The following is an 18,363-nucleotide window of genomic DNA, read 5'->3' on the forward strand; positions in this document are numbered from 1 at the left end:
TTATAAGTAAAACACACAGTTAATGTCGTAAGCATGACCAGTACAGGTACATTTAACCTCCTGTGATGTTCTCAGTCTTCATTTGAACAGAAGTGTATTCACCTCCTGATGGTTTTATTTGTCCTGGTGTGTTTTCAGATGACCACAGAGATGAGCACGCTGAGAAACAAACGTATTGAGTTACTCAAAGGGATGCAAGGTGAGAAGTTATCGAAGGTCATTTGTTTTTTGTAATGGATTATAATAGTTGAGATGCTTTTAAGGGACATTGTTATTATACTTTTTGTCCCTTTTAAATTATTGATGGTGTTTTATATGTATGTTTTTAGTTGAATGTTTTATGTTTGGTTTTAGGACTGAGTTTTTATAAGTGTTTTATGTATGTTTTTAGTGTGGATGTATGGATGAAATCTCTATTGTCTGTAACTTCTGCTGCTGCTGTCTGTTCCAGGACACTCTGGATAAGAGATTTTTAATCTCAATAGGTCTTTTTCCTGGTTAAATAAAGGACAATAATAATAATAATACTTATGTTTACAACATTTGAAGAACTGGTTTTATACTTTCAAAATAGACTGATCTTATCACCTAAATATAGATATTTTTATAGTCATCTATTATCAGTCACTGATTGTGAGCTTAGCTTTGAGCCACACATAAGGTCTGTCACCAAAACACGTTTTTATCATTTAAAAAATATTGCCAGAATATGACCCTTTCTCTCTTTCTCTCTGGTCTTAGCCCTTTTTATTAATCTGATTTGCTTTTAACATATGGGCCCTCTCGGGCCCTCAGGTCCTCAAGTAGTAATCTCTTAACTGTTCCTAGAGTCCACTCCAAACCTCATGGTGAGGCCTCATTCAGCTTTTATGGCCCCAAACTATGGAACAGTCTACTTGAGGACCTGAGGTCTGCTGCAAGTGTTCATATTTTTAAAAGTAAACTCAAAACTTATCTTTTTAGTTGAACTTTTAATTAAACTTTTACTGTAAACATTACTTTGTTGCTTTTATTTTTATTTTTAGTTGCAACTGTGGGACAGTGGGGGGTTTGATGTGAAGCACTTTGTGCTACATGTACCATGTATGAAAATTGCTATACAAGTAAAGTTTGATTAATTGACTGGTTGATAATGTAATATTATTTTTTCACATTAACTCTTTCGGTGCCAGACAGTTAAGGGGCTAATAAGCCTTAAAAGTGCTACAGAATTTGGCCGTTTTTCAGTATTTCGCGTCGTTTTTATAATATTTGAAGAATCCTCCAGGAAACCGCTCGGTATCCGACCGATTGCTGATTAAATTCAAAACGCACCGGACGCAGCCGATTCATTATTGATCGTAATTTGCATAATTTATAATAATAATAATAATAATAATAATCTTTATTTATATAGCACTTTTCATACATTAAAAACTGTAGCACAAAGTGCTTTACATATCAGTTTAAAAATCAGTACCGCCCCCCACCCACACCCACCCGCTCACCCGCACACACACACACACACACACACACACACACACACACATATACATGCAAACCCACAAGCTCACACATACTTAAGAAGACTGACTGAGCACGGGTAGACCAGAGCAAAAATGTACAAGTAAAAGTAAAGGATCAATTTAGGAGGCGCTGTCTCAGGGAGCCATCCACACCAGGAGGCAGCCGCCGACCCCGGCGACCAGGCACCAGCAACACAGCCCCGCATCCCAACTAGTGGGAGAGGGCCAACTGGGACCCCCACCCACCAGAAAGGAGCGGACCCCAGAGAGAGAAGGCGCCACAGCCCCCGGAGTCCACAGCCGCCCCCCGGCATGGAGGGCTCCCTCTGATAAAACACCGGAGAATAAGAAACATTAAAAAGATATAAAAATATTATTCGGTTGCGTGACCTCAAATTCCCGTCTGATTGGTCTCAAAAGGGGGACACAGAAAGAACGTCATCGAAATGTGAGAAAGAAATGGGGGTGGATGGTTTGTTTGTACACAAATATGGCGTGTTCTCCAAAGCCGATCTGATCGGCCCGTGGCACTTTAAAGGTTGTATTCGTAAAGCCGATTTAATCGGCCCATGGCACTGAAAGTGTTAAACCAAGAAGAAAATTTGGAGTCATCATTTATGGATTATTATAATTTAATTTTACCTAAGATCATATTGGTCTGTATGTGGAAGCTGAACTAAAACCAGTTCAACATCCTTGACTGTTTATATCTCCAGAGTAATTGGACCCTTTGGTGGTCTGGTTTTGGCCCACAGCTGTATGTTGTAGAGTTTTACCTTTTTATCTTCTATGAATTTACTTAATGGAAACTAAATCAGCTGTACTGTGGACTTCTTTGCCCAGGTACTCGGGAGGAATCGCCTGGGTTGAAGCTGAAAGAGGAAAAGGTGGACTCGTTTGAAGTTGAGCTCGTCGCGCCCCCCTCCCTCCCCTCGTCTACGGACCCCCCAGCCTCTGCTGTGGGTCCAGGTCCTGCTGCCCAGCGCTCTGTTCCCAGTCCTAATCACTGCGCTCAGCGGGCCTCCCCTCCCTCCTCCAGCCTTCCCTTCATGCCCGTCTCCATCAAGCAGGAGCCCCAGTCTCCGGTCCACGTCAGCTCAGGGCTGGACGCTGACGAACCCCCCACCCTCTGCGCTCACAGCACCACCCCAGAGCTCCCTTCAGGTAACGTCAGCTTACACAGGGTTCCAACAGGTCCTCAAGACTCCTACAGAGTGATGACGTGAGATTCACATGTTCACATCCACACTGAACTGAACTGAAAGTTAACCATGAAAAAGATGATATGTCAGAACCAGAACCAGGAAATCCTTTAATGTCATTGTGTGTCCAGTGCCACTCCAGTCAATGTAACAATATGAATTAAAAAAAAAAAGCAATAAGTCAGAAAATAGCAATATAGGTATGAGAGAATATCAGTCCATAGATATGTATAACCAGTCAGTCATGAAACAAGCAACAAAAATCTCTTCAGACCCGACTCATCCATTGTCCTCTGAATATGAACTTCTTCCATCAGGAAGAAGATTTCATATGCCAAAGTGCAAAACTAATCGCCTCAAATTCCAGCGTCCATTAAGCTGCTGAACAATGTTAAAAACTAGTGTAATAGAGCAATGTGCAACAAACACACAGCACTTTAGCACTTAGCACTTTTTACTTTTTTTTTTTTTTCCCTGGACTTTAGGCATCTCTATATGTTCTGTGTTGTGATTGTGAAATGCAGTCCATGTCTGACAGACTAACTGTTATTGTTATCATGTGTCCATGTGATGATGCTTTTTATCTTGTCTTGTGAAGCAATGATATGTAGCACTGTGCCCAAGATGAATTTACCTTCGGGGACAATAAAGTTTATTTTACTTTACTTTTTATTTTTACTTTACTTTTGCTTTATTTTACTTTACTTTACTTAAAGCTATACCGTATGATGTGGCATTTTTACACTTTTCTTTTGTCATCTTAAAATGCTCCTAATAAGCGTGTGTCAAACTAAAATGTAAAAGAAATCCACCAGGTATTGAAACTCAAAAATGTTTAATTCTCATATATTTCTGATAAAAGTCTGACCAATCATTTTAGTTGGTCCAAATGAAATAATTGGCCGAACCTGGCTGAGCCTCCTGTCAATCATCCATTATCACCGTCCCCGCATCCGATATGTGTTCCTCTGAATCTGACGCTTCGCTGGCGCTCCTTCTCCTCTCACTGACCACAGTCTACTGTCTAGGATGTGTAAGGATAAAACTCAAATGCACATGTGGAAGGAAAAAAATGGATTTATTAACAGAAACAACACCCAAGGGGAACAAACAGGAGTCCGATGAATGAAGGATGGAGATAAAAGTCCGGAAGTCTGGTGTACTGGACTGAACAGGTCTGCATAAAGCTCAGCTTTTATGACCGTGGGACTCATACAGGTACATGTACATGGTGTCACACAGTGTAGGATTATGTAGGATGATAAATGTATGGACTATGAAACCTCAAATGTCCACGGAAAAATTCGCGAAGGCCGCGCGTTCACAGTGCGCACGCCCGTCGCCTGGGCATCTCATCTTCGTGGTGCAGTGAAGACACTGACCCAGCGCTGCACTGACCACACCCTTAAATTCAGAGTCTACTGATGGAACAGGAGCCGTGGGCCCGCGGCAGGTGGATGATGCATCTCATTACTGAGGGAGGGGTCCGCGGACACACCGAAGCGGACCGAACCTCCGCCTCTGCTTCCTCCGTGCGCATCAGGTGAGAGGAGGAGAGCCTCAGAGCTCAGGCAAAGGGAAGTGGGCGGGGCTTTGGAGGGAGGCAGGTTGTTCATGTTCAGACTTTTACTAAGTGCTGTGAGAATGCCACATCGGTAGGTATAGCTTTAATAGAGCAAATATAAAATTGCAGAAACTAAAAAGTAAAATAAGAAAATAGAATACAAAGTTTTACAAGAAGTAAAATAAGAATAGAACTAAAAATAGAATATGAATAGACACAATATTAACAGTATACATACTGTTAATATTGTGTCTATAAGAATAGTGCATTTATGTTTGAATAAATATTGAATAAATGTTGCATTGTTATAGCAAGTTATATTTTAGTGATATTCTATTCTGTTCTATTCTACTCTATTCTATTCCGTTCTGTTCTGTTCTATTCTATTCTGTTCTGTTCCGTTCTGTTCCATTCTATTCTGTTCTGTTTACATTGATCCCTGTGCCTCTGAATCTTGTGCAGATCTTGGCCTAAACCTTCGTCCATCTACTGACAGAAAGTCTCAGCTGTTCCCAACTAAAACAGAACATGAGAAGGAGAACTTTGGAGAACTCATGGACTGCAAAGAGAGCCTGTCAGGACTAGTTCAAATGATGGACAAGGAGATCCAGGCCGGTAGAAGCAGTCCGCCTGACTCCAAAAGCCACATAAAGCTCTTGTCACCCAGTAGGAGGGGCTCTGAGGTGGGCGGGGCCATTGAAAGTACAGAAGCCCCGCCCTTTGAGCCCCCGCCGGTGCCTTCAGTCCTTCATTTACCAGCCTCTCCTGGAAATGGAAAGCGTGTCAGGAAGCTGAAGAAGAGGAAGGTGTTGAAGAAGGCCCAGGGGGCGGAGCAACCCGAGAGCAGCGACACCGAGCTGGACGCCGAGGCCCTGAGGCCGAGGTGGCTCCGCCCACGCAGAAGGTCCAGCGGCGGCTCTCAGGTCAGCACCTCCACCCTGCAGATGGAGGACAGGGAGGGGGACATGAACGTGGAGGAGACGGGGGAGGCGGCAAAACCTGGTCCGGAGCAGGTCCCGCCTCCTAGACAGATGGGCCAAGTGCCTCAGGTCGCCCAGGCAACGCCGGCAGCAAATCAGAAACCAGAGGAAAGTATGGAGGTCACCGCAGCCACTCAGCAGCCCACGGAACCAGAACCTGTCCCGGTTCAGGTCCCAGACTCTTCCAGACCAGAACCACAGAACGTGGCCTGCAACGAAGTCTCGTCCACCAGTGACATGGACATTTCTCCAGTCCACTCCTCGGACAAGTGAGACCAATTTCATTCAGTTTTCAACAGTTACTACAAGTAGAGTTTTGCATCGTATCAGTATTTCAGAGTCCGGGTTGTGTTTTGGTTCAACATCTGCCCTCATTTTCTTCTTTTTTTTTAATTCAAATTTTTATTCAGAACAGTCTCATAACATATTATACAGGACATCTTTTTTTTTCTTTAAAGAATAAAGAAGTATGTCAATATTGCTCACTGAAAGGAAAATAAGGTGATTTGTGAATCTTTCTTACATGAATATTATCATATAAACATAAACTTTACATAACAGAAGAGTGATTTGTGAAGATCAGTGCTTTTCATGGTCATCCTACTTAATAGAACAATAACATGAATAGTAATAAAGATTATATATGCAAACAAACATATTTACATGTACTTACACACACTCACATTTATCTACGTGTATAAATGATTGTGGACGTGTCCATGAAGCACACACATACAAAAAAAAGGTGTAATATAAATGAAGTGAATAAGTAAGTAAATGGATAATGTTGATGATGATGAAATTCTTTATTCAGTCATCACATAATACAACCAGTGTCAACACTACAAACATTACCAACAGGTTAGTGACTGAAAAGGCCCAGGCAGAAGCAGAATGTTTATATTAATGCCTGTCCTACAGAACAAATTCAGTTACCCAGCATTCAATCCGATCGATCGATGTTGCAGCACGGGAGAGCGTTTGGGTGCAATGCCACTGTTGCACCACAGGAGGGCGCCATGCTATCGTACAGTGGTACTACGGGTACAATGCCGCTAGTATAGGATAATAATGATAGTACCAAGCTTGTACATGTAGCCAGCCACACTTCTAGGAAATAAGACAAACAAAATATATATAAATACATATATATGTATACACACATAGTATCTGTCCTCATTTTCTAACCTGCTTCCATTGATTTCTCCTTTTAGTGACGTGCCAATAATTGTCACGATGCCAAACATGGAGAAGGCTTCATCAGGTACGTTTATACAGGTGATGTTCTTTGACCTACATTAATCCATGGGGATCCGAGTGAGCTTATTATGCACAAAGTTAATTTTTTTCACAATTTGTACTAGGCAAGAATTCAAAAGTTGTTCATTTTTGCATGATTTTTTTTTCTAATTCTTGTCACCAACTAAAATTTGCACATTGTAAACAAAAGAAAATCACCCCACTCGCACCTGTCTCTGAAGTGTACCAGACACACACTATTTCTCCCATTAACCAGTTTTTGATCCATAACCCTTTAAGGCATAAATCATGTTTTTACTGATATCTGGGCTTTATTTGAGAGGTGTGGCTCTAAATTTTCACATGAACCATTTTTTTTTACCCTGTGATGTCACAAACAGTTAAAAATGAAAAGTAAAAAAATGTACATTATTTTGTGACTGTGCCTATTACACACACTTTGTTCAGGAAGGAGCTCTCTGGGTGGGATACCGGAGGGTTAATATTCATATTTGTTCAGGATAGTTTGTAAATATAAACATTTTCATGTAATTTTTGCTTTTGTTTACACTAAAACAGAGAAGAATTTAGAGTTTTCAGTATTTATAGTTTATTATCATAGTATTTTACTGGTCTGACCCACTTTAGATCATATTGGTCTGAATGTGGAACCTGAAGTATAGTGATTTTGACACCACTGACTGTTAATATCTTAGACTTTGACAAACTTTTATTGATCCACAAGGGACATTACTTGGTCACAATAGCTCAACTGTATACACAGACACTAGCAAAAAAGCAAAAAAACAAAGGAAAGTAAGTGCGAAGAGATAAAATCAATAAATAATACTAGAATATAGCACAGACCTCCGCCAAGGCAGTTCCCCCCCCACCCCCAATCACCACCAAGATTTATTTAATCATTTGTTCCTTGTACCAGTATCAACATTTCCTGAAAATTTTATGAAAATTTGTCCATAACTTTTTGAGTTATCTTGCTAACAAACAAACAAACCCCAATGAAAACATAACCTCCTTGGCGGAGGTAATAAATAGAATACACTAATAAAGCAGAAAAAAAACATGATTTGCATTTGTACAAACCTCCAGGATCTTCAGTTTATTTTTTTCATTTCCCACATTCATTCCACAGGCCGTATGTTTGACATCCGTGTGTCGGAGCGTTAGAGTTTAACCATTCACAGCTCTGATGAACGGACTCTGATGTTCTGATTTTCAGACGCGTCCTCTGACCACGGTGAGGACGACATTCCCACTGAGGGTGTGTTCGAGGGCCACGCAGAGGCGGTGAACGCCATTCAGATCCACAACGGGCTGCTGTACACGTGTTCAGGAGACCGGACTGTCAGAGCCTTCGACCTGGTGGTGGGTGTTTTGTCTGCGTTCATTCTGGTGCTCAACCTTTCACCGCACACACACATCCTGTCTGTATCTGTTGTTGCAGAGTAGGGATGTAACGATTATCAGTATAACGGTAAACCGCGGTAAAATTCCTGACAGTATTATCGTTTAAAATCTAATTATCATGATAACCGTGTTTGATTAACACACTTAGAAAACTCACAGTATTGCTCATTGCCTGGAGAAGCAGCAGCATTCCAGGCACGCATCTATCTCTCTCTCTCTCTCTCTCTCTCTCTCTCTCTCTCTTGCTCTCTCTTGCTCTCTCTCTCTCTCTGAAAAAGAAACTAAAACAACTCAAACTTGACATGGAAAATGGTCAAACGACCTCCACTCTGACCTGTCCAACTCTTTTTTTTTTTTTTTTCCCCAGTCAAAAACCCACTCAGTATGATGGCGTATTAGGGCCACATAAGAATAAAAAGACTCTTGTCACTACGAGAATAAAGTCATTATTTAACAAGAATAAAGTCGTAGTTTTGAAAAAGTCATTATTTAACGAGAATAAAGTCGTAGTTTTGAAAAAGTCATTTAACGAGAATAAAGTTGTTAATTAATGAGAATAAAGTCGTAATTTTAAAAAACTCCTTATTTAACAAGAATAAACTCATTATTTAACGAGAATAAAGTCGTTATATTTTGAGAATAAAGTCATAATGTAATGAGAAGTTGTACCTACTCATCGATGTAGAACTGTGAACATTTAGTGCAGTTCTCCTTTCATTTGGGGGTTAGGCACAAAGGCCAAATACTGAGTCTGTCCTCCCATCAACACATTAGTCTAAAGACTTTAAAGAGAGTTCACACACATTTGGGTTTGTTGTAAGAACCGAACTGATTTGTAGCAAATTGCCTCTTTTGTGGAGGAGAAACTGATGAAGTGTTCAGCTGCAGGACTATCAGTGGAAACACCACAGAACTATACAGAGAGGGTCTGATGTTTCTGAACAAACTGTGGGGATGCTACTCCAAGTTTTGGAGTCTAACAGAAGGGAAAGTTGCTGCTTTGCTTGTTTCCTTCGCTGTAAAACCGGAAACTGTAGAATTTTCAAAATATTACGAGTTAAACTCATAAAAGTACGACTTTATTCTCGTTAAATAATGACTTTATTCTCATTAAATAATGAATTTTTTAAAACTACAACTTTGTTCTCATTAAATAACGACTTTATTCTTGTAGTGACAAGTGTATTTATTGTCTTATGTGGCCCTAATACGCTGTCGTAACTCAGGAAACAATAGGAGAATTGATAAGGAATTGGACTGGTAAGCAGAATTGACAATGGCATTGATATTGGGAAAATCCAATCAATTCCCAGCCCTCGTGCAGATATCGCTTATGGCCGTAAGGTGCCATCTTTAATGCACATTTGTATATTAGTTTACATTTTAATATTTGAATGTTTCTGCCAACAGAAAGTACATTGTGCCTATTATTTTATTTGTTTTGTTTTGTTTTTTTTCAAAATACAACTTGGTTAAATTATTTCAGGTTGTGTATTAGTACTTTTTGAACATTTTGAGCACATTTCAACAATACTGTGATAATAGTGATAACCGTGATAATTTTGGTCACAGTAACAGTGATATGAAATTTTCATATTGTTCCATCCCTATTGCAGAGTCATAAATGCGTGGGTGTGTTCGAGGGTCACAGCTCCAAGGTGAACTGCCTGTTGTTGTCCACGAACCCCTGCCTGCATCACCGCCTCTACACCGGCTCCAGCGACCAGACCATCCGCTGTTACAGCCTCAAGGTAAAATAAAAACCACACCTTCATTTAGCTTTAAGGCTCCTACAGACTGATGTTTCAGTAGTCTGAGGCACACGATGTGGACAGAAGTATGTGGACACGTTGAATTCAGGTGTTTCTTTTCTAACAGGGGTCTGGGATCCAAAACAATAATGACTAGTGTCACAATAATATAGTTTTATATTATGGGATAAATATCATTGTATTGGGTAGTTTGGATTAAATTGTGATCTTTGTTTCCAGAATGACTCGGAGATGGTTTTTAATTCATTTCTCTTGACATTAATTTTTTTTTATCCATAACTATGATTTTAAATGTTTTACCTCATTTTTTTTTTTCTTTTTTTACATTTTTTATCATGGTCTGATGTTTTATAGACTGAATAAGTAATTGCTTAACCCTGCTATAAATACACTATATGGACAAAAGTCATAATATAGTTTTATATTGGGATGAATATCATTGCATTGGTTAGTTTTGATTTGATTGATTTTGTTTGTTTTTTTTTTATTAAATGTTCTTCCTCTAAATTTCTAAAATATTTTTCCTGCTCTGACTGTAAATAATAATTTTGTACCACAACTAACCATTTAGTAAGTAAGTAAAGTTTATTTATAAAGCGCTTTTCACAGATAAAAATCACAAAGTGCTGTACCTAAAATGGGTGCAATAAAACAACACAAGAGTAATTTCATAAAATAAATAAAAAGGATAAATCCATCAACCAAAAGCTTTCCTAAATAAAAACGTCTTGAGGTGCTTTTTAAAAGAGTCCGCAGAGTTGACCCTACTTTCTTCACATCTCACTGAGCAAGAAAAATCTACCATTAATCTTTCAGGAAATATTGATGTTTTTATCTCAGATCCTCATGAACAGGACATCTTACAGCTGTAGACATGATGTGTCCCAATACTTTTGTCCACGTAGCTTATAAACGTCAAAATTTCTTCAGTTATATTACACTGGGTTACAAAAAAATGTTTTTTGCAAGTTGTTTAGGTTTTTTCAGCTGAATTAGGACCATTTTGCACCACTAAATCCAAAAATGACATCTGTTTTTCTCAATCAGGTCAGTTTTTTTTGCTAATTTGATTTTGAAAAATTTGATCTTCTCACAAAATATAATAATTAATACCAAAATAAGATTGGTAAGCACACTTTATGAAACTTGTGACTTGATTCCTGTTAGGTACAATGGTGTATTCACCGCAGATGTAGCAGAATACGTCAGGCTTATTTTTGCAAGATCTTCTAGTCGAAGCCATTTCATTCACCTGTGATATTAAAAAAAACATTAATCATAAATTGGCAAAAGTAAAATCGTCAGAACTCGTTTATTGCAAGAAATATGAAAGAATTTTGTAGCATATGATGTGAAAATGCCCATAAATGTAAGCAAAAATGTTAAAAAGCCAATATGTAGCATAGTTCAGAAAGCTGACCTGATTGAGCAAAATTAATGTGATTTTTGGATTCAGCACACCAAAATGATCCTAAATCAGCTCAAAAAACTGAAACAATAAATTTGTTGTTGACCGGTGTTATCTTTGGTTGTAACATCACTTTTTTAGTTTTCTCACTGTATTTTTTTCCTTCTTTTGCCTGGGATCGAACCTGGCTTTAGACATGTTCTCTCTGGTGACGGCTCTGTGGCCTTGAACTGGTCACCTTCTGAAGTGTCTGTGTTTCTTTATGTCCACAGCAGCAGAAGTTTCAGAATCAGTTCTCTCTGTCCGATCGAGTCCTCTGCCTCCACAGCCGCTGGAAGATTCTGTACGCCGGGCTGGGCAACGGTACCGTGGTGACCTTTAACCTCAAGGTGGGTGAGGTGTGATGTGTAGGGCTTCATGTGTTGTGTTTAACCCATAAAGACCCAAACATCCATGACTGTCCACAACTATCTACTGATCTGAAATGTTTAATACCTGTTGATCCATTAATCCTTTCGACACATGTCAATAATTGGTGTAAAATGTAGTCATTCATCTTTTCATGGTCATCAGATATCACCCATTTGGATGTTCAGAGGCTCTGTAGTAACCGTGGAAACACCGTCATCTTCTACAGCATTGATTGATCAGTAAAACCCATGGAGTTGGATCAGTGACAGTGGATGGACATACTGGGTTTATGTTCAGTTAATGGGAGATTTTGTTGAAAAAGTCACTTAATCTTCCATTTTCTGTGTTTCTGACATAATAACCTTTGAATTTTCTCTGAACTTTTGTGAACATCTCCATGGTCAGTAAATTAAACTTCGGAAAATAGATGATTTTCACTGAAAAACACAAAATTTAGAGGATATATTATAATAAATTGTGGTAAATCATTCTGGAAAAGTTAAATGTAGAGAAAAATAGTTCAGGGTTTCAGGGTTAAAAGGCAGAATCTTAACTCATACCTGGATTCATGTAATTTTAAAACCTCCATTTAATTCCTGTTATTTATTAGAATTTTACATAGAATTAGCATCTATATCGGGAACAGAGCAAGTATAGTTTAGAAATTTTGAATCTTTTTTTTTTTTGCTTCTACAGTTTATTCATTCATTCATTTCATTTGAATTTAAGTTTAAGATAAAATAACCTTTGAGTTTATTTTGAGTTTTCATGAGCGTTTAAATTAAATGTTGGAAAATACATCATTTACAGTGAAAAATCCAAAATATAGGGGATGATGTTATGATAAATGGTGATAAATCAGCTAAAAAAGGTTAAATAAAGGGTCTTTATGGGTTAAGTCACGGTTTAACTGTTGTTTAACTGTTTTTTTTCTTGCCAAATGAGTATAAGCGTAAAGTACCACTTACATGCACAGAGGCAAAAAAAAAAAAATGATCAGAGATGGATTTCAAGTCTTAATTCTAAATATAGTGATTTAAGCTTTTGTAGACTTTCTAATACTAGGTTTATGTTCAGATGTTTATTATGAAAATTCTGCGTTTCCAGATGACCCAAATATAGAGGTTGTTAGTAAATCAAACTTACTCAGACTCAGCTTTACTGGCAAAGAAATATGCATAAATAAGTGAGCAAAAATATTGCTGTGTTACTAAAATGATGTGTTTATTCAGTAGAAATGGGAGTGACATCCACGTCCCTCAGGTTGTCCTCTCTAATGTGCGTGTCCGTCTGCGTTCAGATCAACAGACAGGTGGATGTGTTCGAGTGTCACGGGCCGCGGGCCGTCAGCTGCCTGGCCACGTCCCAGGAGGGCACCCGCAGGATCCTCCTGGTGGGGTCGTACGACAGCACCATCAGCGTGAGGGACGCCAAGAACGGACTCCTGCTGCGAACGCTGGAGGGACACAGCAAAACGGTGCTTTGTATGAAGGTATGTCCACGGCCACTGCAGACACGACGTCTGTGGACCTTTAAACAGACGTCTGTATGATCGGCCTAAATTATCTGTAACACTGATAATTAATCCTTAAATCTGACACTCAAATTCCAGACACAAGAAATGATGTTTACTATATTTACATTGTACAGAATTGGTCCAATGTGTAATGAGTGTTGATCATTTTAATGGAGATGGGAGTGAGTGGAGCCTCCAACAGTCATCCATGGGTGGGACGGGGTCAGGTATGATAGCAGACTTTACTGTACTTTAGCATATGTTTGTGTATTTTAGTGTATTTGAGCATATTTTTGGGTCATTTAGTGGTTTGTAGCTTATTTTTTGTATATTTTAGTGCAAACATGGTGTATTTTTAGTGTATTTTGATGTATTGTTTGTGTAGTTTTGTGTATCTTATCATATTTTGGTGTATTTTTTTGAGTATTTCAGCATATTTTAGTATACTTAAGCATATGTCTAAAAAATATTGTTGTGTATTTTAAGCATATTTTTTGTGTATTTTAGTATATATCTTTTGTATATTTCAGTGCATGTTTTGGGGATTCTTAGTGTATTTTAGTGGGTTTTTTGTGCATGTTAGTGTATAATAACTCCAACAGTCATTCATGGGTGGTGGTCGGGGTTCATGGGTGGAGGGGTTCAGGTATGATAGCAGACTTTACTGTACTTTAGCATATTTTTCGTGTACTTCAGTGTATTTGAGCATATTTTTTGTGTCATTTAGTGGTTTGTAGCTTATTTTTTGTATATTTTAGTGCAAACATGGTGTATTTTTAGTGTATTTTGATGTATTGTTTGTGTAGTTTTGTGTATCTTATCATATTTTGGTGTATTTTCTTGAGTATTTTAGCATATTTTTGTATACTTAAGCATACTTTTAAAAAATATTTTTGTGTATTTTAAGCATATTTTTTTTGTGTATTTTAGTATATATCTTTTGTATATTTTAGTGCATGTTTTGGGGATTCTTAGTGTATTTTAGTGGGTTTTTTGTGCATGTTGGTGTATAATAACTCCAACAGTCATTCATGGGTGGTGTTGGGGGTTCATGGGTAGAGGGGTTCAGGTATGATAGCAGACTTTATTGTACTTTAGCATATTTTTTGTGTACTTCAGTGTATTTGAGCATATTTTTGAGTATTTTTGTGTCATTTATTAGATTATAGCATATTTTTTTCTATATTTTACTGCGTGCTTTGGGAATTTTAGTGGATTTTTAGTGTATTTTATGTATTGTTTGTGTAGTTTAGTGTATTTTAGCATATTTTTGAGTATTTTGGCATATGCTAGTGTGCTTAAACATATATATATATATATATTTTATTTTTTATATTCTGTGTATTTTAGCATATTTTTTTGTATATTTTAATGCAAACTTGGTGGATTTTTAGTGTATTTTTTAGTGTATTTTGATGTATTGTTTGTGTAGTTTAATGTATTTTATCATATTTTAGAATATTTTTTGGACTATTTTAGCATATTTTAATGTACTTAAGAATATTTTAAAAAATAGTTTTGTGTATTTTAAGCATATTTTTTGTGTATTTTATCATATTTCTTTTGTATGTTTTAATGCATGTTTTGGGGATACTTTTTCTAGTAGGTTTTTTATGTGCATGTTAGGGTATAATAACTTCAGTATTCATTCATGGGTAGTGGGGTTCGCGGGTGGAAGGTTCAGGTATGAGCTTTAACAGTTTCAACGTCAGTAGAGCAAACATTATTCATGGACAAATGTTAATGTAACGTTATTGGATGTAAACATGGTTCAGATGGTTCAATACAATAACTATGAGGTCCGTTGAACTGATATTCATGTAAATGGAAGAAATGAAATTAGAACAAAGACACAGAAAAGTGTCTAAAAAAGTCATGAATGTGCCCTCAGACCTACAGATACACAGCTGTTGAATAATAAAGTGTCTCATTTCCTGAAGTCTGCTATTTCTTCTCTTCTCAGGTGGTCAATGATCTGGTGTTCAGTGGCTCCAGTGATCAAAGCGTCTACGCTCATAATATGCATGTAAGTCACTTTGTAGACCTCAGAGGACGATCTTTCACCACTGGTCAAAGTCGCCTTATTCCCTCTTCACTGCTCTTCTTCTCATGACGCTATATTAAAGTGAGTTGAAGTTGTCGTTGACATTTAAGGTTCTGTACTGATCTGAGTGTGTTCTATGTTCTGTTCAGAGCGGAGAGTTAATGCGGGTCTACCAGGGCCACACTCACGCCGTTTCCGTGGTCGCCGTTCTGGGGAAAGTGATGGTGACCGCCTGCCTTGACAAACTGGTCCGGGTCTACGACCTCCAGGTGGGTTTTACAGCCTCTGCTCTGAACCCTGTATATTCAACAGCTGCTCAGATTAAACTCATTTCTACACCTTCATTCATTCATTCATTCATTCATTCATTCGTCCACAGTCCCATGAGCTGCTGCAGGTCTACGGAGGACACAAGGACATGGTGATGTGCATGAACATCCACAAGAACATGGTGAGCTTCGACTTAACCTGTTGAAAAACTCCCTCAGATTCTGCTTTTTAGTTCAAATAATTATTAGTTTCTATGGTTTAAAGCACTGGCTAGTTATATAGAATAGAATAGAATAGAATAGAATAGAATAGCCTTTATTGTGATTGTGTGTTCAGTGCTACTCCAGTCAGTGCAACGGTATGAATAAAACACCAATACTTTATAAAATAAGAATAGAGCTAATATGAAATTACAAAAACTAAAAATAAAACAGGAAATAGAATATAAAATTTTACAAAAGTAAGATAAGTAAAGAGCTAAGTAGAATATAATAGTAAATATGAATAGACACAGTATTCACAATACTAACTGTATATGACAGTATTTATTTACTGTCGGTGATGTGATGCTTATTTTTGTTTAATATGAAATGGTTAAAATGGATGTTGAGTGAATATTTGAGAGAAAAGGGCAGAAAAGTCAATGTGTTGTAAACATGAAAACAATATAGATCAAATAATTAGACTTGTGTAACCTGTATTAATGAAAATATGACATTATAAAGACAAAAGTATGTTTATAATAGGATCTTGTTGCTGACCTTCATGTTTAGTGTGTGTTGCTTCATAAATCTCATTTGTTTGTTGTGTGTTTCAGATCTACACGGGCTGCTACAACGGCAGCGTCCACGCCGTCAAGCTGAACCTGATGCAGAACTACCGCTGCCGGGTAAGACCAGGACTGAACAGAACCAGGATCTGGACCGCTTTTAGTCACATGACATGGGACTAGTGTTTGTTGTAGATTTCAGGTCATGAATTCATTGGTTTAAAATGAGAGCAGACGTCACACATGAAGTTTTTTTTCCGCCCAAGTTTAATATCAGCTATAAAATAGAGCAGATACTATTTTCACGTGTAGACAGTGAAACATCTACACACACACACACACACACACACACACACACACACACACACACACACACACACATGTGTGCATGTATTTTATGTTATTATTTTTGTGTTATTATTGTTAATGTTGTTTTGTTTGACTGTTGAGTGTTCTTAAAAAGGAAATATGAGGGTGAATCACATTGTTTTTATGCTTTTAAATGGATACTGTATGTCTGTTTGGAATGGGAGGACCCAGGGAGAGTAGTTGATGTCCTGCATCAGCTAATGGGGATCCTAATGAATGAATGAATGAATGAATAAATAAATAAATTTATAAATCGTATGTATATGTATGTAATGTGTATATAAATGTGTGTGTGTGTGTGTGTGTGTGTATATATGTATACACACACACAATTTATATACATATGTACATATTAAAACACACTTAGAACAGTAATTTATGCAATATGTACTAGACAAAATATTATCAATGTGATAATTAAAGAAATACACATAATAAGTGTGTTAAAATATTGTTGTGTTATATAATATTTGGTCTGTGTTGAGTAGAAACAGGGACATCTGATGCTTTGTGTTTGTAAATGTGTTGAGTAAAGTCGGTCACATTAATGCTTGGACTCTGTCGACAGTGGCACGGCTGTTCGCTGGTCTTCGGGGTGTTGGAGCATCTCCAGGACCACCTCCTCAACGACCACGCCACCATCAACGTCCAGACGCTCAGGTGTCGCTGGAAAAACTGTGAAGAGTTTTTCTGTACCCGGAACAGCTCCAAACAGGTCGAGTTTCAGTTTCTCTTACTTCAAAAAAAAAAAAACATTGTAAAGGTCCAGTGTGTAGAATAATAATGGCGTTATATGTAGTATTGATATTCCAAACTGTCACCAGCAGGGGTCAGTGTGGTACCAGTGAGTGACTCACTACTCCCTCTAGTGGTCACAGAAAGGCCACAGCCTGTCACTACAAATACATTCACTTCATATCTGTACAATCCAATAGACTGGGATGCACATTTTTAAGGAAACTTCATAGATGTCAACATTTTCATAATATAATTGGACTTTTTTCTCTGTTCTTATTTTATTGGTCCTGATCCACTTCAGATCATTTTGGGCTGAATGTGGAACCTGAACTGAACTGAGTTTGACAGCCCTGCTTTATATGAATTTCCACCTAATTATTGCCTTTTTTTTTTTTTTTAAACTCAGTTTTTATTATATTTTCTTGTTTTTTTCAGTACAATACAATGTATACATTTAAATATAATTCAGTTAGTTTCTTTTCCTTTTTCTCAGCTGTATGTGTTCCCACAAACCTCCACAGGGAACACAGGATGGAAATGAAAGAAAACAACAACAATCACAGAAAACAAACAATGTCCACTTCCACAAATAAGGCTGTAGATATAAATCCTAGTCAGTTAACAGGGTGACAACACCTTGATTAACAACATGGAGTTTTGCATCACCAATAAATATTACTGCAGCAACAAAGGTCACATAGGTTCCCATCTTTTAGTAAAGGTGGTTTTCTGAAGCCTGAGTAAGAATGTGATCTGCTCCATTTGGTAAATATCCCAAACTTTTTAAATTCATTTATTATATGAGGGAGGTTCTGGTTTCATCCAACTGATGGTTCTAGACCAGGGGTCTGCAACCCGTGGCTCCTGGGCCAAATGTGGCTCTTTAGCCTCTCTGTATGGCTCCCATTGTCAAACATTTAAGGAACATTTTGAAATAAACTGAATAAGTCATTACTTTCTAACATTATTATAGGCCTAAATCTATGCTAACGTTGTCCATCTGCAAAAATGCACAGGCTGTACATGGAATAAAATATTTTTTTTGACAGCATATAAGCCAAAATGTTTTTTTTTTTTTTTGCCAAATTCAAGATACAATACACGATACTCAATTTGCATTTGTTTGTAGTTTGTCTGTTTAAAAGTCA

The 18,363-nt window shown here is 37.7% G+C and overlaps 1 protein-coding gene across 1 annotated transcript in view; it reads left to right on the top strand.

The window, feature by feature from the left end:
• znf106a (zinc finger protein 106a) overlaps positions 1-18,363 on the top strand; it is a 46,576-nt gene that overhangs the window by 24,283 nt on the left and 3,930 nt on the right. Inside the window, exons 9-21 of the mRNA XM_030127156.1 lie at positions 139-199; positions 2,349-2,669; positions 4,734-5,520; positions 6,466-6,515; positions 7,731-7,876; positions 9,535-9,669; positions 11,371-11,487; positions 12,810-13,001; positions 14,989-15,051; positions 15,219-15,338; positions 15,449-15,520; positions 16,157-16,228; positions 17,046-17,192. Of these exons, the coding sequence (XP_029983016.1) occupies positions 139-199; positions 2,349-2,669; positions 4,734-5,520; positions 6,466-6,515; positions 7,731-7,876; positions 9,535-9,669; positions 11,371-11,487; positions 12,810-13,001; positions 14,989-15,051; positions 15,219-15,338; positions 15,449-15,520; positions 16,157-16,228; positions 17,046-17,192 (2,283 nt within the window). The remainder of the gene's footprint in view (positions 1-138; positions 200-2,348; positions 2,670-4,733; positions 5,521-6,465; positions 6,516-7,730; positions 7,877-9,534; positions 9,670-11,370; positions 11,488-12,809; positions 13,002-14,988; positions 15,052-15,218; positions 15,339-15,448; positions 15,521-16,156; positions 16,229-17,045; positions 17,193-18,363) is intronic.

This window comes from Sphaeramia orbicularis, chromosome 22 (genome assembly GCF_902148855.1).
Source record: "Sphaeramia orbicularis chromosome 22, fSphaOr1.1, whole genome shotgun sequence".
Lineage (NCBI taxonomy): Eukaryota > Metazoa > Chordata > Actinopteri > Kurtiformes > Apogonidae > Sphaeramia > Sphaeramia orbicularis.